Source organism: Nelusetta ayraudi, unplaced genomic scaffold (genome assembly GCF_046127955.1).
Source record: "Nelusetta ayraudi isolate G7.1 ecotype Tasmania unplaced genomic scaffold, CSIRO-AGI_Nayr_v1 ptg000011l, whole genome shotgun sequence".
NCBI lineage: Eukaryota > Metazoa > Chordata > Actinopteri > Tetraodontiformes > Monacanthidae > Nelusetta > Nelusetta ayraudi.
The window spans coordinates 25,753,152-25,773,384 of record NW_027466061.1 but is presented as its reverse complement, the minus strand read 5'-3'; the positions used below and the strand labels follow the sequence as shown (position 1 = coordinate 25,773,384).

The 20,233-nt window shown below is 48.7% G+C and overlaps 1 protein-coding gene across 3 annotated transcripts; it reads right to left on the bottom strand.

The window, feature by feature from the left end:
• Positions 1–3,799: 3,799 nt before the first annotated feature.
• dnaaf11 (dynein axonemal assembly factor 11) lies at positions 3,800–20,233 on the bottom strand. 3 transcript variants are annotated; one of them, XM_076022233.1, is made up of 12 exons: positions 19,900–20,233; positions 19,075–19,242; positions 18,291–18,368; positions 18,023–18,195; positions 17,770–17,945; positions 16,360–16,503; positions 12,857–12,934; positions 12,464–12,529; positions 12,318–12,387; positions 11,699–11,794; positions 10,153–10,250; positions 3,800–4,271 (listed from the first exon to the last, which is right to left on the bottom strand). In XM_076022233.1, exons 1-12 carry the CDS (start codon positions 19,907–19,909, stop codon positions 4,076–4,078), a joined length of 1,353 nt encoding a protein of 450 aa, XP_075878348.1. In that variant the 5' UTR covers positions 19,910–20,233; the 3' UTR covers positions 3,800–4,075. The 3 variants fall into 3 exon arrangements, with proteins under 3 accessions (XP_075878348.1, XP_075878349.1, XP_075878350.1); XM_076022234.1 differs by having other exon boundaries at positions 3,800–4,267; XM_076022235.1 differs by lacking the exon at positions 19,900–20,233 and adding an exon at positions 19,693–19,710.

Below are 20,233 nucleotides of genomic sequence, written 5' to 3'. Positions count from 1 at the left end.
CGATAATTCAGCAGGATTCAAACGGGACGAAACCTGCTCAGTCACATGACGGACACGCCCACTGAGGCAGGTTCAACCACCTCACGTCGCCAGCAGCAGGCTGAGCTCACTGCTTCCACTCAGCGGCTCGTCCCTGAACTGCAGCTAGCCAACAACCGGCTCCAAACCTTTAAGTTTAAAACACTCTTATTCAAAGAAAACGTCAGGACGCACGGATCAATAGAGGCCACACACACACACACACACACACACACACACACTAACAGGATTAGCAGCGGGGGAACAGACTGATCCTGGAACAGATTAATTCGTGTCTTCGTGGCCTCTTCGTGTCTGCGGTTAATCTCCGCCGCTCTGAGGATTGGACTAATTACAAGCGTGAAAAACGTGGGGGCGGAGTCCCCAATTGAAGGGGCGAGGGGGGGGGGGGGGGGTCATGTGACTGCGGCTGCACAGTGCACGTAACGAGGAGGGCGGACACACCCATGGCTCACCTGAGAAGGGGGCGGAGCACTCAGAGCCGATCGCTCAGCAGGTGGCAGCAGCGAGTCGGTCCAAAGACCCTTTGGAGGTTCTGCAGACAGCAGTGATCGTTCTTTCAAAAAAACTTTATTGGTAATTATTCAAGTATTAAGCTTTACTTGTTCCATGTTCAGGTTGGGGTAAAACTTGTTTGGGCTCATATAAAAAGGTTCACTGTTCTACCTGGAGGAAGATATTTTCAATAAATGTCGATGTTGGCCCACAACTTTGTCCAAGTTTTACATTTTGGCCCACTGTGTGTTTGAGTTTGTCTCCCCTGTGTCCCTCGTGATCGACCCCAATCAAACTCTCCTGTGACCAACCCTATTCATTCTGACGCAGTGCTGTGTATACTCTCAAAAGAATAACCTGTGTTGGTGTAGCTGTGTGTTTGGAGTAGTCCACATGGGCTTCGAGACCTCCCCCAGGTGGACCAGTGCCTGATCCATACCAGACTTCTGTTGGAATAAACTCACTCCTATAACATCAAGTCCGTGTCAACGAGGATTCCATCGTCACCTGCACATCACCGCTGCCTGACAAACCATCACAAGAGGATTTAGCCGACAGCATAAAAACCTATCTGCGTGATTTAACAGTCAAATATCCTCCATGGTCAGTGGGAAGGAGGGGTCACGTGACGTCGTAACTCCTCCTCCAATGAGCCGCTTTGATTCACTCACCCGCCTGCCGTCTGGAGGGAACATCGCAGCCTGCTACGGCAAGTCGGATGGTCCAAGTCTGTTATTGATCGGCCCACGGAGGTGTGTGCGTGTGCTGGTGTGTGTGTGTTTGCGCGCGCGTGCATGTTTGTGTGTCCTGCAGAAAGGTCGGCAGGATGCTGCTTTAATGATGTGTTAGCTGCCCCGCCACTGATCCCGGTCACACAAACATCGACTGTTGCCCAGAAACATGAACACAACACACGCGTGTGAGTCTCCACATCAGGCGTAACGACGCCGCGCAACCAACAACCGTTAGATTTCCAGATTTCAAGCGATTCGGTTTGAACAAACTTTATTGAAACGTTTGTCATATAAACTGTGAAACACATTTGCAAAACATAATGATAAAAAAGTAATTTGGGCCGTTCCCTCGCGTTTAGTTTGAACGCAAGGGACGGCTGTCGTCACGCAAGCTCCACATGTTTGTGGAACCGCAGTGCGCCACCTGGAGGCTGCATCTCTCTCTCTTTCTTAATCATAATGACACACAATGTCATTATGAACAAAAATGCAATGTGTGTATCTCATATACATATATATATATATATATATATATATATATATATATATGTATTTCAGTATATATTTCAGGAAGCATCAGATTTTATTTTTATTTCCGTTTTTAATTTCACACTGTACTTTCTTCTCTCTATACTTTAGTTTAGAATATTGCAGCCCTTTCAAGCTGCTGTAAATGCAAATCTTTCTCCCGGAGATCAATAAAGTTTCTATCTCATCATCTTATCCAATCTATTTTGCAGGAACAGCCGATCATTTACCTGTCATCAACGCAGGGGGGTTCCACTGCGTTAGCTGCGCGCTAACTTCATGCTAAATCAGAAATTTTAGATCTGCCGGTGGGCGGCACCGAATCACACCTCTCTGAGGCTTCATCAGCTTCTGCGCCGTGGGCGCGGCAGGGGTCACTCGTTTCCATGACCTCTGACCCCCAGTGGCACCCCAACCTTGCGCCCCCACCGGGGCCGGATCCTGCCAGAGTTTGTGGAGCTCCTGCCGCATTGGGAACGTGCTGTCCGCTGGCCGAGCAGACAAAAATCTGTGAGAGGTCGGATTAATTAGCGCCGCGCTGGATGGGACTGCGAGGGATTAGGGGGCGGAGCCTGCATCCCTGCATCCCTGCATCCCTCCCTGCTGGAGGTCAAACTTCCAGGTGCAGCAGCCCGTCGACACTCTGGGGGCTAAAAGTGAATCAAACGGACACTTCAAGGTTTCCTGGGGAAGGATTTCTCGAACCCCTCACCACCACCACCACCACCACCTCCCCAGATGAATTATTCCACTGTCCCCCCCACCACCACCGCCACCGGGATAAATTACCCCTCTAGCACACACACACCCCCCGCCACACACACACACACACACACACACCCCACCACCCTCCGACCCCCCTGGTGGGCTCCAGGCTGCAGCCAAGGACAGTAGCTGAGCTGAGCACACCTCAGGAAACTACAGCGTAGTTTCTACCCCCAGACTCCTCCATCCCCCTCTGGATGGTTGTAGTACAGCTCATAAGCCCCTCCCACTCCACACAGTAAAATCTCAAAATTTTGTTTCCTGTCGTTTCTCTGTCCGGAGAGCATTGCAGTGTAGAGGGGGACCAGCGTGACCTCTGAGGAGGGTCTCTGAACAGTGATCTGCAGCTCTGAGGGGCGGGGTCTCTTTCTCTCTCACACACACAGACATGGGCCCAGCGGGCCGCTGCGCAGCAGAGACGGTGATGATTGATTTTTATCTTCTTGCCCTTCAAGCAGGACGACAACAAAGACACGTCAACTTCTTCTGTCGGTTGTGCAGAAACCGGCAAAGTGTGCGAGTCGACAGTTTTCAGAGGAAACCCCGGCAGAGGCGACACGAGGGACCAGCTTCGAGGCGTAGCTTCCAGGTGTATCGCTACGCCAGGAGGAGGTGCAGCAGCTCCTGCAGCAGCTGGTTGGAGCCGCTGATTTCCTCCAGAACCTCCATCAGTCCTGATTCTTCAGAGTCGCTCGTCGACCTTTCATCCTGTTTTAAAGGTTCAGCGTGTAATATTTGGAGATTCTGAAGAAGAGAGAGCGACATCAAGTGGTTACATTTCAGATTGCAGCGTCTTTCACTCTCCCTTCCCCCTCCTGAGGTTGCCAGCGAGCTATGGCAGTCTGGATACCTGGTCCACCTTCTTTGTTGGTTTATTTGAGGACGCGAAGTCACCCTAATTACGAAACACACTGTCAGGCGGCTGGATTGTCCACACTGGGCTTCCTTAGAAATATGGCAGTGCAAGTGCTAATTGGAAACTCTAAATTGTCCGTAGGTGTGTGAGTGCGAATTGTTGTTTGTCTCTCTGAGGCCTTGTGATGAACTGGCGACTTGTCCAGGGTGTCACCCTGCCGTCGCCCTATAACAGCTGGGAGAGGCCCCTGCAGACCACCATGACCCTGAGTGCAGGAAGGAGCAGGTATTGAAAATGGATGGATGGATGGATGGATGGATGTAGGGAACATGTGCTTCAATGTCAAAGGAAAACTAACAAAAGCAAAGTTCCAACAAATGTCTGACAGTATTAAGCTCTTTATTGAAATGACTCTTAAAAAACTGAAAAGAATTCATGAAATACAGCTATTTTATTACTTGCATACTGTTAATATCGTTTCGTCAAGTTCGGCTGGATGGATTAAAAAGCTTAACGGGCCGCATATGGCCCCGTGGGCTCATCCAACAGGTTCAGGTCCAGTTTGATGTTGTCACTGTGAGTTCTGAGGCGTTCTCCCACACTCCTGCTAACGCTTACGCTAACCGGCTGGCGACCTTCTGAGCCGACCTTCAGCACATCAGATCAGAGGCGGGACGTCGGGGTCATCCACAAAGTCCTCAGACAGGCGGTGGCGGCGGCGGGCAGTGACGGTGTAGGTGGGTGGGGCCGCCGCTTCCAGAGGCCCCGCCTTGACCCCGGGGCGCTGGACGATGTTGGAGAGGTCGACGGCGTTGCGTGAACTGGGGTCCACCTCCAGCCTCTCGGGGAGCTTCCTGCGGGTAACAACAGATTTCAATCTCAGTAAAAAAAATTAAAAAAAAGCTGCTGCTGCACACAGTAAATTTGCTCAGCGCTGACGTCCCTCTGCTGGGCCGGCCGGTCTGGAGCAGCGGGACCTCTGACGGACGGCCGCGTGTCACACGCGGCATCTAATATCGCCGCAGGATGTAAATTATTCACTTCAATGAGCGACCGTCCGACCTCCTCCTGCTGCGACCTGCTCCTCTGTTCACTTCCTGTGCCAGGAGCTCCTTCAGCTCTGAGATTTAAATCCATTTTTTCCTGCTCTTCTCCACCCAGACACACTTTATTGGCGGCCGCGTCATAAGAATGATACTTTGAAGCCGGCGAACCGTGTCGCCGCTGAACCTGGCTGCCCCCCCCCCACTCCCGTGATGTTGTCAAATTAAAATGGGCAAATATGCGTCATTTTTCATCAGGACTGTCTTCAAGTCCACCGACGGGCTGAAGAGGAATCAGCTCCTTAAACCAGACCGAGATCCAGATCCTGTCTCTGAGAAAGGAAACACCCATTAGCGCTCCTCCGCTGGGACGCTGCTCCGTCCCGCTTACAATATTTTCCCATTAAGCCAAATTGATTTGCTCAAAAGGCATCATTCTCACCCGCAACAATGAAGACATTCAATTCACCAATTAATCAATTCAGAACGTCTTAACCACAGAGCAGCCGACACCGAAATCACCGCGCAAGCATGTGTGTGTGTGTGTATGTGTGTGTGTGTGTGTGTGTGTGTGTGTGTGTGTGTGTGTTTCAGAGGGAGCGACAACGGTCTCATTAGAAAGAAAAAAGAATGGTCAACAAGGCTCCTAACAAGTGACAGCCACCTAGCTAGCGGCGCTAACTGACCGTTGCTGCTAGCAGACTCATGTCTGTGAATACTGGGTGATGGCTGCTGCGAATGACTTGAGAGTGGCTATCAGCCGGCCAGTTTAGCAGTTGCCTCGGCCAGACGGGGTCGACAGAAAACAATCAGCGATAAAATCTGACGCAACGGAAAATCTACTGCGTCACTGCAGCATCGAGAGCGAGAGAAGCAGCGAGAGGAAGTGCTGAGGCCTACTGCTGGCGCGCTAACGAGGTGCAGGTAGCGTTCCACACGTGAGGCCAGGTGTTAACAAAATGTGCTGATTTTCCAGCTCGCAAACGCGCGCGCACACACACACACACACACACACACACACAATTAGACTTTAACAGAGCGACGACAGTGAAGAGCCGCAGGAGGCGGAGGCAGTTCATCATAAACAACTTCCAGCCACCTGTTTATTGAGAAGGTAATAAAGCTGTGCGAAGATGTTGAGTCTACAGTGTGTGTGTGTGTGTGTGTGTGTGTGTGTGTGTGTGTGTGTGTGTGTGTGTGTGTGTGTAAACACCTGCGTTGCCATTCTGCTCCATCCTGCTGCAGCTTGGACACACAGGAAGAACCAGGAGGCTAAATCACATCATTTTACCGCTGATAGAGACGAGAGAGCCGGTGTCTATTTTTAGCCGTGACGCTGTTTTAACGGCCGCTGCAGCACGATGCAGAGAGAACAGGTGGAAGGTAATAGAGCAGGGATAAAATGAGCAAAGAGCAGGACTGACTGACTGGCTGACTGACTGACTGGCTGACTGGCAGGACACCTGATTTAAGTTCTGCTGCAACCACAACCTGGCCAGATGTTCCATTTCCCAAACACCTGCAGGATGACGGTGGGAGGTCCTTCGTTGAGGTCGCGGCTCCCGCAGTACCTGACGTCTGACCAACACTTCACTCTCCATCCTGGCCTCCAGTGGAGCAGCTTCACACCAGTAACAAACCAGTAGGAAGCTGCATATGGGTCAATATCATTATAAAGTGCCTTTGGTGTCCCAATCAGAATAACTCAGTCATCATGAAAATGCAGCAGAATAATTAAACTCTGAAGTCTTACTATAAGTGACCAAAGGTTTGCACACATATCAGTACAATAATATGTCTCTTGAAATGTGTTTACTTAATTTTTTACCATTTTTTTCTTTTGGATGTACATAATTTTGGCATGTCCCACACGCTGTTGCTAACTTCAGTGTGTGTCATAAGTGGTTGAATTATACTAAATCAATTTGGTTTTTTTTACATTATCTTACTGTCACAACAAGTTATTTGATAAAAACAAGTCATTTTTATTATGTATATTCTATTTTCATAATAATATTGAACATTTTGCATGTGTCCCTGAAATTGCTGTCCACCCTGTCATTTTGGGCTAACTGCCCCTTTACGAAACCTAATGATGTTTTCAGTGACATCACAAGCAGCATTTTGCCTTTCTTCAATGGAGACTGAAACAGTGGCTAGTTGCAGAGTAAATATTTACTCTTATTTTTTGTAATTTTCATCATTTTTGATGTGTAGTTTGATGTTGTCAAGCTTAACATGTCCACCCTGTCATGGTGAAATATCAATTAACATAAAAACTTTTTCAGAAATTCAAAATATATGTGTTAAACAGCACACAGTCCTCTCGCTAACTGGATCATTTAGATAGCTGTAAGGTCCACGTGTGCTCATTAAATGCTAATATTAGTCAAAAATGTCCACCCTGTCATTGTCCACCCTGTCAGCAATCCTTCCATGACAGGGTGGACATGGTTCATAACAGGAAGGACATTTGCATAGTTTAGGCCACGTGCTGACAATGTTACACATATTTCAACAGCTATTACAGACATTTTGTAACAGTACATGCTATACAGACTCCCAATTAAGGTGTTTACAGGAATAGGTTGAATTGTCTTTTTCAAGGTATGAGTTCCAAAGGTCCACCCTGTCATGTTACTGTCCACTCTGTTATTTTCATGTTCAAAAAAATATATATAATATATTTTCATAAGTTAGCAAACTCTTTGTGTGATTCCTTTATAAACAAGTTAGGGCCAAATAGTATTGTTGGAAAGTTTGACCAGATATATTTGTTGTTAGATTTTATTTAGAAGAGATTCTCGCTGATTTTTGCCAGAATTTCACACCTATCCAAATACTTTTCCCATTAACTAAAACATAGTGTTGAGAAAATGACTAAATAGCTTTCTGAAAATACACATTTTATAATCACTATGTAATTTTAATGTATTTATTCTACTTTGAAATTGTCCATGACAGGTTTGACATATTTTGCGGTTTGCATGTACATTGTCTGCTTGCAGTTCATTTATAAAAAAGTGTGGGAGCTTGACCAACATGCATTTCTAACAGCATAACATCTACTTAATACAATAAATGTGAAGTTAAATGGAAAATCTCTGCTTTGTTGGGGGGAGATTTGGAAGTCTCAAAGGCACCTTATAGTGATATTGACCCATATTTAGCCCTCTGTTCACAGCCTCCTGCTGAAACTGAGGCATTTTTTGGGCCTTCCACATCTTTGGGAGGGGACCAAAACAGGGCGGTCTTAAAAGGCGGAGCCAGCGCCAGCCTGGGGTTGTGGTCACCAGCCTAGGAGAGGTACCCTTAATGACATCATTCCAGAAAGGAAAGACTGGTGGAAGATGTTGGGCAGAATATGGGACCTTTAAAATCAGAACGGTGGCTGATTTTAAAGGTTAACAGGTGGAAGCTGTGCTGTGATTGGTCAGTCCCACTCAGGTCAGGTTTAGGAGGGTCGACAACTCTCCTAGGTGTGTGAATGTGAATGGTTGCTTGTCTCAATGTGGCAACTTGTCCAGGGTGTCATCCTGCCTTCGCCCTATGACAGCTGGGAGAGACTCCAGCAGACCCCCGCAACCCTGAGTGCAGGAGGAAGCGGGTATTGAAAATGGATGGATGGATGGTAACTATGGATGACTATTGAATAAATGTCCTATTTGTCACGAAGCGCCACTAGGTGTCGCTCCAGAACATCTGCAACCATCTCCAGGTGTTGCGGGATGAGATTTTATTAATGTGAAGTTGTGCAGGCAGTTAAACAGCAAAGGTGGTTTATGCCTGATGGTTTATTAACATCCAAATATATTCAGTTTTATTAAGGAGCTCAGTGAGCGATGGCCTATTAATTAAACCTGGGAGTGGGATTAACGGCGGCTGGTGGGCGTGGCCTCCACAAGCCCACCGAAGCTGCAGGTCAGCACTTCTTTGCCAGAGATGGATGAAGTCATTAGCTGTTGGGGCGGGGGTGGGGTCCAACATGGTTCCTGTAATGGCCCACCGAAGGCAAGGGAGGGCGGGGCGGGGGTGGGGGGGGTTATTATATCTCCCAGGTAATGATGTCTGCAGCCCGCCAAGGGAGGGGCGGGGCCTCGGGCGCCATCACAGCGCCATCACAGTGTAATGAGGTGAGAGAGAGGTGGAATATTGATGAGGTCATTAGTGCGTGCGTGCATGTGTGTGTGTGTGTGTGCGTGCGTGCGTGTGAGTGCGTTAGGGCGGGGACACATGACGTTCTGAGTCTCTGAACCCAGATCAGTCTGGACCTCCTGGTGGTTTTTCACTGCGTCTCCACAGCCAATCACAGCAGAGATCAGACGACGGACGCCGACGCTGTTCACTTCCTGTTTCCTGTCATCAGAGGGATCAGAGGAACTCAGGCCCGAGGTTTCAGAGCTCATCTGGCGATGTAAACACCCCGGTTCTTCTCCTCCTCGCCCGCGGGTCCTTGGGTAAGTACTGACCGTGACCTTTGACCCCCACAGTGCCACGCGGGAAGTGGCTCAGCCCTCTGATAATATTTGCTTCTCCATGTCGCGGCCCCACGGGCTCCAGAATGAAGACGGCGTAGGCGGACTCGGGATCAGAGGTCGCTGCTAATCATGTCCCGGTGAATCCCGTCACCCTGACGGGGTTCACTCAGACGCCTGGCAGCGTTTAAAGTGGTCGATGGGCCGGATGAAGGTCGGAGCGGGGGCGGGCGCGCGGGCGGCTCCTCCCCGGGCTGCATCCACACGGTCAAGCAGAGTTCACCTGGACGCCGACTCCCAGAGGACCCGGGGCAGGACGGCAACGGCGTCACGCCGAGGACATTCGCGTCATCGCGGAAGGAGCAAATCACACTGAGTGACGGTGGAAAGGGGAGGAGCGCCCCCTGCAGGCGGCAGCAGCAGTAGTAGCACGGTGCTGATCATTGGAGGAGAAACAACGGCCACTGATGATCCTTCTGGTCCTCTGACAAAGGAGGAGGAGGAGGGTTCTGGTCTGAGGAGGTGGTTCCTGGGCTGTGTGTGAAATCGGCCCCTACTCACTGTATCACTATGTAGTGGTGTCGGAATCCTCAGTGAACATCGGTATTCACGATGTCGTCCACTCATTGTATTCCACAATGCGTCGCCAAAAGTAGCGCACAACCGATGGTCACTAACCTGGTAATATATCCCATCATGCATTGCACTCACGCTGACCCAAAGGTAGAAAAGGTGAGAAGAGCAGTGTTGTTGTTTTTTAGCGTGAGAAGAAGCTTAGTATAGTTTGTGCTTTATATGTGTAAATTAATTTATAGATCTATCTATCACGTCTGAGAACAATTATATAGTTGGCTACATAGAACCACGCATATAGGGAAGAGGAAACACGTTGGTGATTTGGGACACAGCGAAGGTCTGGGGAAGTGGTTCCTGGGCTCCTGGGAGGATCAAGGTGTTTCTAATGTGTTGCTGCAGGAGGAAACTGATGGTGCTGAAGCTCTGACAGGGGCTCTCCAGTGTGGGCTCCACACTCACTGCTGAGAATCTCAACTGGTAACCCATAATGCAATGCACCTGATCCAGACTGACCCCTGCACACGCGGATGTTTTCTCTCTCCTGACGCTTTGTGATCAGTTGTGTTGCGTGACGCAGCAGAAGCAAGGACATCTTTGTTCAGACTCCCAGCGCTCTGCTGCGGAAGGAATGACAACTTTACCGTTTGTCCTCCTGCGGCGAGCTGCTGCGGCGGGCTCTGCCTCCTCTGGCTGTGGGCGGGCACGGGAAGCCGCCGCTCCCTTTGACTTCACCTTCAGCCTGACGAGACACACCAAAGAGACGAGCATGTCACAGCCCGAACAGGCAGCAGATGCGCGTTAACAGCAGCGGCCCACCCTCTTCCTTTATGGAGCCAGAGGGACGACGGCGCCAGCTGCTGATTGGCCCTCCCTGAGTTTAACGAGCGGAGTGAAGTTTTCCTCCTCTGCAGAGTTGCAGCAAAAAAACGTCAAACTGTGCATCACAGTCAAGTGAAGGTTGTTTGTGACGAGTTAACCGTTGAATAAAATACTGAGAGGTGTCAGCAGCCCCTAGAGGGCACCAGAGGGAAAAGACTATAAGGGCAGGTTGGTGGATGCCGAACTGGCAATATTTTTTGCCAATTTTACCCAGTAGCCACTAGAGGCACTGCAGCAACAAAATCCCATTGGGCCAAAAAGCATTTGCCCCTATAGCAGGGATCGGGAACCTATCTGGCTCGCGAGCCAGATGTGGCTCTTTTGATGACGGCATCTGGCTCACAGAAAAATCTTAGCTGACCTCCCCTTAACACAAGTAATGAATAATTCTGCTGATTTTCAAGTAAAACATTACAAAACATTACAAAAATCACAGTGTTCAAAATAATCTTCCCAAAAAATTCTTGTGCATTTTATAGGCTACAATAATTTTTTTTTTTACCGCAAATGTTCAGGGTTGCGCTGCTGGAGCCTATCACATCTGTGCTTCAGTATATGGGAGGGTTCGGCACCTCTATTTCCATTGAATTAAATGAGGCAGCCTACATTGTGAGGTGAAGCAGAACGTCCTGCTGTTTAATCAGAAAGTAAGAGAGCTGATTTATACAGCGCAACATTTTGATGCCAGGATGGTTGCCCCCACGCACGGCAGACAAAGACACAGTGGAAAAGGGAGAGGAGAGGAGAGGCGCGGAGGTTCGATGTGGAAACGGCCCCGGCGCTTCCTTCAGACTCCTGTTTGGCGAGATCTCTGTATTTAGTTGTATTAAGAGTTACTAATTAAAAAAATATATATATATTGTATGGCTCTCACGAAAATATTTTTTTTAAATATTTGATTTTTTTGGCTCTCTTAGCCAAAAAGGTTCCCGCCGACCTGCCCTATAGATTGCAACACAAAAATAAAGGCCTTTAAACCAGCTGACGAAACGACTGTGACCTGAAACGCGGTTCAGAGTAAGTCTTTTATGGCAGTCATGATTTTTCAGTGTTTCCCCAAAAATATATGAAGGCCAGAAAATCCCCAGAAGAGTTTATTCCCAGCGTGACGTCGCGGCGTTGTACGCGCTGCTGTGTCTCGGATCGTTCTGATTGGCCGATGCGGCCTGATTTATCGTGGGAGTCACAGCGGCATGGTGTGAAGTCAAAAACTTCTTGGGCGTGTGCGCTGGGTGAGCAACTACATTGAAATGAATGGGCCGCCATAATGGATCCGGGGGGGCTTGGTGGGGACGGCGGTGCACCTACCCGGGGCATAGTGAGGAGCAGGTGCCCGTTGGTTTGGGACCTCTGAGCCGTCGAGCTGTCGGGCTTCACTTCGGCAGGAAGCAGCAGCTGAAAGATCTGCAGGGAGTCATTCACAAGTTTAATTAGTGAGCGGAACGACTTTAATCCTTCATTTAGGAAGAGACCAGAAGCAGAGCCAGCCACACACACACACACACACACACACACACACACACACACACACACACACACACACACACACACACCTTCCTTTGCTTCTGTTCTGACAGAGTGTTGCAGCTGACATGATAAACACCTTCACTCTGATCCCCCCGCCGCCCTGAACCGCTTCATATTCAGCAGGAATTTAGAGTCGGGGTATTAAATCACTGCAGCCGTCTAATCAGGCCGACCCCTGCCATAAAACACGCACCCATAAACACGCTCACAGCGCTGGCAGGGACCGTAACCCTGTAGCTGTTCGTCATGTGTTGGAATCCGATTCCAAAGACGGAAATTTGACCTCGTGAAACGTCCTGCAGGTCGCCGGCAGACATCTTTCATCTCGACATCGGTGGAAGTTGTGTGAGCCTGGTGGGAGCCAGTGAACTGCCAGTGGGAGCAGGAAGAGAGCACGCACCTTCCCTTTGACGCTGATTCTGGCGTACGTCGGCTGAACGTCCACGTCTATCAGGGAGGTGTCCAGGTGTCTGCGGGGTGGGCGGAGTCAACACTTTAACGGACTGACAGAAAGAACAGAAGCTGGTGTTGGGCCGGCAGTCCCACCTGTAGACGGCGAGGTCCAACACCAGCGTGTTTTCATCTTCGTCCTCCGACAGAGAGAAGTTCAGCCTGTGGGTGAAGATGTGGAGAAACAGCTGATCCACACTTCCTGGTCTTCATGCCCTCTTCTAACCCATCCCCAGGGGGAGGGAACGAAGGGGGAGAAGGTCTCCTGACCTCCTGCGAATACCTGCGACCTCACTGTCACCCCTATCTTACAACCCACAACTACTGATGAGCGTCAAGGTGTTTTTTTCTGAGTTCTTCAGCCCTCCATGTGGTCGAGTTTGAAACTGGACCAAAATGTGTGAAACAACAATAAAACATTGACGAATGCGAGGAGCGCAAGTCTGGAATAAAATGAATACTGAATTGAATTTCGCTGGTTCACTGAACTTTGGCTCGTTGACGTTCAGCACGCGTCCATCAGCTGTGATCAGCGTCCTGGTGGCCTTTGGTTTCTTCTCCCTCCGCCTGCAACCAAAAGACACAAGTTGAGTGCATACATGTGTTTGTGTGAGTGTGTGTGTGTGTGTGTGTGTGTGTGTGTGTGTGTGTGTGGTGGAGTGATGGACGACAGAGATATGACAATTATGTATGAGCTCTTTGGGGTGAAGGAGAGAGCGAGCTCTCATCCAGGGACGGCCACAAAGGAGACACGACTGATAGTGTCTACACCCAGACACACACACACACACACACACACAAAGAGTATCTGGTTGTTGAACAGCTGCAACGGTCTGAAAAAGACAGAGTTTACAGAGCAGCTATTTGAATATTAGCCGATGCAAAAGGAAGTGATACGCTGGAAAGGCAGCAGGAAGAATGAAAACACGCAGAGTTCACCAAGCAGCAGCGGCTCCATCATGTGTGACAGGTGACACTTCATGTGCATTAATCTACTGAAGCCACAGGACGGGAGATGATGAGGTCGAAGGGGAGAGGGGGAGGGGTCAACCATCCGTCTGTCACAACCCAATAGGTGTCCATCATCCAGTGGAGGAGGAGGGACGGAGGAGTAGGAGCCAACAGCCTTCAACCTGATGAACTCTGGGACGTTCCGTCACAGCTTCTGTCTGCTGGAGTTTCCTGGGTGAACAGCGCCTCCCTAGTGACATCAGGGTATTGCAGCCAAGCCCTGGCCCAATGCTGTTGGACGTCTGTCTCTCTGTCGCAGTGATTCTATCAGGTTCGTTTCAGGGCAACACTGTGGGGCAGTGGTTGCACCAAGGCCTCGCGGAAGGTTGTCACCCACTCCCAAGTGTGTGTGGGTGTGGCTTCTCTCCAGATGAGGATGTCCTGGATGATTAACAAATCCGCCGACACTAAAGGTTACCCGGACACTGTGGCAGTGGGTGTGGACAGAGTCCCGACTACAACACCCTAACTCTGCTGGGATAGGCCCCCGGCCCTCAGTGACCCTGAGGTGACCCGGAGCGCAGCTCGCAGATAGAAGCTAGCTGGATGGACGTCGAGTGGATGGATGGAAGGATGATGGATGTTGGTTGGATCGATGTTGGATGGATGGATTATAGATGGATGACGGATGATGGATGTTGGATGGATGGATGAATGAATGGATGGATGTCGGTTGGATGGAAGGATGGATGAATGACAGATGTTGGTTGGATGGACAGATAAATTAATGGGTGGATGGATGATGTTGGATAGATGTTGGATGGATGGATGATGGATGTTGGTTGGATGGATGGATAGCTGGATGATAGATGGGTGGGTTGATAGATGATAGATGGCAGTGGATGTTGGTGGAATAGATGTTGGATGGATGGGTGGATGGATGATAGATGTTGGTTGGACAGATGTTGGACGGATGGATGCATGTTGGATAGATGGATAATAGATGGCTAGTGGATGTTGGATGATGAATGTTGGTTGGATAGATATTGGATGAAAGATGGATGTTGGTTGGATGGATGAAAGATGGATGAGTGATGTTGGATGTTGGTTGGTTAGTTGGTTAGTTGGTTTGATGGATGGATGAATGGATGGATGGAAGGATGGATGGATGTCGGTTGGATGGAAGGATGGATGAATGACAGATGTCGGTTGGATGGACAGATAAATTAATGGGTGGGTGGAGGATGATGGATGGATGAGCGATGTTGAATGTTGGTTGGATGGATGTGGCCGCTCCCACTGTGTCTCTGAGGGCCATGGGACAGGTTTGCCAGCCACTGTGGGCTTCTGTGTAGCAGTGTCACACTGAGGTCTTTCTGCACCATCACGTCAAACCTCTGGAGGCTTGGCAGGGCCGCGTGGCAGGCGGGCGGTCGCCACAGAGACGTCAGCGCTGACAGCTCCTCTGCTGCTTCCTGTGTTGGAGGGAGTTGAGGACGATGCGTTCGGACGGCTGGCGGCGACAGTCCAGCGGCGCAGTGGAGACCCACCCCGCCTCTCAGGGCACGTGTTGGGGTCGGAGGGCTCATCAACAGGATTACATGACTTCAATGACGCAGGTCAACCCAAACCACACCTCTAAGCAGACGCTGTGATAAGCAAATGTCACAAAGCTCCTGAGAGGGGAGTTGAAAAGTGGACTGGATCTAACTGACAGCTGGGGGAAGTTCTCCAAGTCCATAAGGATGAATGTTCTGTCCAGGAGTAAAGGTGGAGAGAGAGAAACAGCAAGGAAGTTGGCTTCATTCCCTGCCAGTTCAGGACAGTCTGAGTCACCATCTATCACAGACGTGGCCAAACTACGGACAAGCAGACCAAATGCTTAACTGCAAATGCGGATTTAAAAGCAGTTAAGCTTTTTAATCCGGCCTGCCGAACTTGAAGAAATGTTGTTAATTGTAAGTCAGTCACAAAAAAAGCTGTATTTCATTCATGATTGTTTCTTTCAATAAAGGGCTAAATACTGAGGGGGGCTTCAAAGACACATGTTGTAACTTTGCTTTGTTAATTTTCAATTGACATTAAAGCACATTTTGTTTTACGTTTTCTGCATATCCTATGATAGATTTTTTTCTCCTATGACGTGGTCACCAAAAGACTCCATCCCCCTGCTCCTGCTACGGCTACGGCTCTTGACGCATTTTAGAACCCAGTGTGGCCCACCAGTCAAAAAGTTTGGCCACGTGAGATTCTGACTCATCAGTCCCGGCCTTTCAATCAAACGTCAACATCGCAGTGAAGCTCCCCGACTCCTCCTCATTAACCCCACAGGTCCACCTGGACGGCCTCATCTTCCTGTTTCTGCTGCTGCTGCTGCTGCAATGCAGTTTTCCAAACGTCCCGGATGAAAAACAGATGTCTCCCACCGAGGCCAAGCGCTCAGTGCAGACCCGACACACTGCAGCTGAAGACTCAGCACACTGCAGCATCAACAGTCATTAGGAAAGGTTAAATAGAAAGTGCAGAGGCAGAGATGACGCGCAGGTCAGCCTGCGGCCACAGCAGGAACAGTGGCTGATGTCACTGCGACCTCCAGTGGCAGCACAGGTGCAGTACAGCTAAACTGAGCAAGTGACGGGGGAAATTCATCAGTCAGTCAGCAAGTTCAGATCAGCAAGTTTGTTTTTCTCCCTTAGAATAGAGAGCATGTAAATACATCAAATGGGGAAAAAGAAATCTAAACAAATAGTTTTCATTCATTTTGGCCAATTTTAAGAATGAATTTTACTGGCCTGCACAGCATCAGGTGTGAAGTATTTCCCCCTTTGTTCTCTACCTGTCTTTGGATTGTTAACCGTACAGAAACATTGGCGGAGCTTCTGCTTTCAAAAATGAGGCCAGTCGTAGCCAACTGTAACTGGTTGATCGTACCAATGATTTTCATTTTAAAGTTGTAATATTCAGTCAACAGCAGTTTGTGATCTTTTTTTTCTTGTCCAGTTTGGTTTGAGCTCACGTGGGCAAACTACCACAGCACTCACTGTTCCTTTGCCTTCCTCTTCTCCTCCATGTGGCGATGTGCCTCCACGCGTGACTCTGGCGTGAAGGCGCATGGCGTGTGCCAGAACGCCTCCTCCCGCTGCATTTCGTCCTCCTGGTTTTCCATAGTTGGCTCCGACGCCAGACTACAGGGAACAGAAACACGCACAAAACACAGTGACTCCTGGCCACTAGGGGGCTGCAGTTCCAATGCTTCAGCCAACCGAGTTCCTGTTGAAGAAACTCAGTTGTCTCAGTTGTCCTGCTGCTGCTTAAAATCCCTAGTTTATCCCAAAAACATTGCATGGAAATCATCTTGACTAATTTTTTTTACAAATCACCATAAACTAATGAAACTTAAGTGACAGAAAGGGATAAAAACACAATATAATATACACGACACAATATAGACAAAAATCAGTGGCGGGCCGTGAATTCTGTGAATTCTATGCTTTGGCCATCGGTGATGTCACCTCATAATATCCTCAATATGACACTACGGCTCGAGAATCCAAAGAGAATCACACTTACACATGACATCACCTGCATACAGGTGACCTAGTGAGGCAAAGCTTCGTTTCCAGAGCATTTCAATTCATAATTAAGACTAAGGCCAATGATACTGTAAAAAAAAACAAAAAAACAACAACAACATACAAATACAATTTGATTTTAAGAGATTCCTCAACAAAGTTTTAATAAGTCCACCAAGACCACAATCTGTGAGCTTCAACTCTTGTCCAAACCTGTCCAATAAAATGCACATTGTCACCGGTTTGTATGGGAGACCAACAAGACAATAATGACTATTAACTAATGACAATCTATTGAACTATTAAGTTATTAAACAATTAAACATGTTGGCGCAGCTGCTGTGCCTATGCGGCAAGTTATTTACATTTTAAATTGCAGATGATTTGGGAACTAAATCTTTATATTCTTCCAACATCGTAGGTTCGTTGTGGTGGCAACCAACCCGGATCTCCGGGTTGAGTTAAGTCTTTGCGGTTCTCAGGGTTTATCCAATCACAGGATGCGTATATGTGAAGCTCAGCGTAAAGCCAGTTAGCTGGGCTTGGCATCGCAGACTCGAGATCTGGTTGGCTGTCGCAACTAACTGAGGTCCGTTCACTTACAGCAAACAGGAGCCTGCTATGTCAGTTCTGCTGGTTTAAGGCAGATTTCATAGAACCTGAAACATGATTGAACAAAAACTCTACCGTAATATACAACAATGGAAGCAACGCAAGCAAGTGGATATTATATGGTGTGAAAAGAACAGACTATGTAGATTATAATCATAATTACGGGAAAATGTACTTTTCTAAGTAAGTTTAGTCCAGCATTGTTGGCCCACCACTGACAAAAAATATTCTTTGCATTTGACAGGAAGTGATGTCGTTCACACTCACTCTGTGTCGTCGCCCTGTCTCTTTTCCTCTCCTTCCTTCCTCTGTGACTCCTCCATCTCCTTTTCCCGCCTCCTCACATACTCCTCCTCCTGCTCATGGATGTGCCTCCTCACCTCCTCCAGACCCTGAGAGGCCTGAATTCTCTCTGAGCGGGTGATCTGCGTCCCGTCCAGACACTGCAGACAAACGCAAGGACGTCCATGCGTGAGGAGGTGCCCCGCCCAGAGGCCGTGGGCAGAGCCAGCGGTCTCACCTTGAGCTGTGGCAGCGAGGCCACCACGTACTGCCGGTAGCCCTGGAACTCGCTGCAGGGGTTCCCCACCAGGAAGAGCTCCGCCAAGTGGCGGTTGTGCCTCAGACTCTCCACACTGCTCAGGCGACCCACAAAGTTCACCGTCAGGTCCAACTTCTGGAGGCTCTCACAGTCTGCAGAGGGAGAGTGGGCGGAGCCACGGATCACGGGCTCATCGTGAAGAAATGGCTCTGTCGGCCGCTAACGCCAACGGCACACACTCACTCACCTTCCAGGTTTTCGATGAGCTCAATGTTGTTCAAGGCCAGGTTCAAGTACTCCAGCTTCTTCAGCCGGCCCACATTCTCTGCAGAGAGACAAGACACACTGAGCTGCTGCAGAGGGTGTTTAGGACTCTGTGTGACTGCAAGTATGAAGCTGGGCAGACCCAGCAGAGGAAGAGAACAAGGCAAAGGTCTCCTCATGGTAAGTAACTGAAGAAGTAGCACATCTTTCTGGGAGACTCTGCTCCATGTTTACATCTTGTACAGGCATGGGCAAACTACGGCCCGGGGGCCATATGCGGCGGCCCTTTAAGCTTTATAATCCAGCCTGCTGAACTTGAAGAAATTATATTAATAGTAAGTAAAATAGTTAATAAAAAAAGTTAAATAGCTGTATGTCATCTATTTTCAGGGTTTAAAGAGTCATTTCAATAAAAAGTGAAATACTGTGGGGCTTCAAATACACTGTTTTTTTTTTTCAATTGACTTTAAAGCACATGTTTTCTACATATCCCATAATATATTATTTTTTCCTGTCAGGTGGGTCACCAAAACACCGCTCTGTCAAACTTTAGAAACCAATGTGGCCCACCAGTCAAAAAGTTTGCCCACCCCTGGTCTAGGATATGCTGAAAAGGTGGAGTGGGACCAGCTCTGGTCCTGATCAACTACTGCGGAGCTATGCACGACTGTAGCTCTGTGAGCCATGCTGGGGAAAAGGTTGTATGTCTGCTGGTTAAAGGCCAAGTGGAAGGTGTGGTTCCTCAGGTTCCTCCCGCTGGTTCTCACCTATCCTGGGGATGAGGTTGCTCTGCAGGTAGAGGATCCTCAGCTCCCTGCACCAGCGGCCAATGTGCTCGATCCTCTCAAGGTCCTGCTGGTGAAGGGAAACTTCCTCCAAAGAGAAGATCTCGCCCTCGTTGTGCTCTGCCCGGCTGCGGATCATCTCTTCTGTGACTAGTGGGCGGCACAGGACCAGACGTGTGTTAGAAGGAGAGAGAACCATGTTGATTGGAATATTTCTACTCTGTTAAATGTCCACCTCCCGAAGCTGCTTCAAAACCAGTTTGGCAAATGTTCTTCTTAAAGGATCATCCAGGCGTCAACAGTATGAAAAAGGCATGACGGGCATTAGACATTAGTTTAAATATCTCTTGCTTAAATCAATAAGCCCACATTTTGGCCCCCTTTCCAAAATATCCATTTCCGTTTGCAAGCTTAGCTGCTGCCATGAGGATGGTGGCAAGAAATCATCTGAGCTACTGATTCAAAAATCACTCAATAGAAATTCTCACTTATTCATTCCAGTTATTTCTGAAATTGAGCCACCAAAGACTGTGTTGTTAAAACAGCTGTGGAATGTTTTTAAGTGCTATTTAAAAAACAAAAAACACACGTTGATTTTACTTCTCCGTGACAAAGATTGATCAGTTTGCCAACCTGGTGAAACTCCTGATTATCAATCCAAACATCACCATGCTTAGCTTTCCTTAGCAACACCACAACACACGCGAATCTGTCGATCAAAACTAACAACATCATCCTGACAGCCGAAATTCGCTTATTCCACAGGTAAACCGCGTTGTTTTGTTATTTTACTTTCTGTGAACTTACTGCGAACCATCTTCTTCTGTTTTCAGACGTTGCCACGGAAACAGATCTGGTGCTGCCTTCACTGGCCGCAGGCAACTCCAGTATCGCTGCCGTGTGCCGTCACCTGGTCGCATAGACACGTGATTGGGCAGAATTCTGAGTTCAAAGGCAACGTTTAAAGATAATGAAACTGTCAAGTTTCGGTGAACTAGATGCGCTTCCACAACGAACCTGGGCACGAGACTGAAGAATTGTGGATGTTCTCGGAGTTTTCGAGGGGCACTATAACGCAGCGCTGCGTGTGGCCACTGTGTTATTTTATTTTGAAAGCGCTGTTGCGGAAGTAATGGAGCGA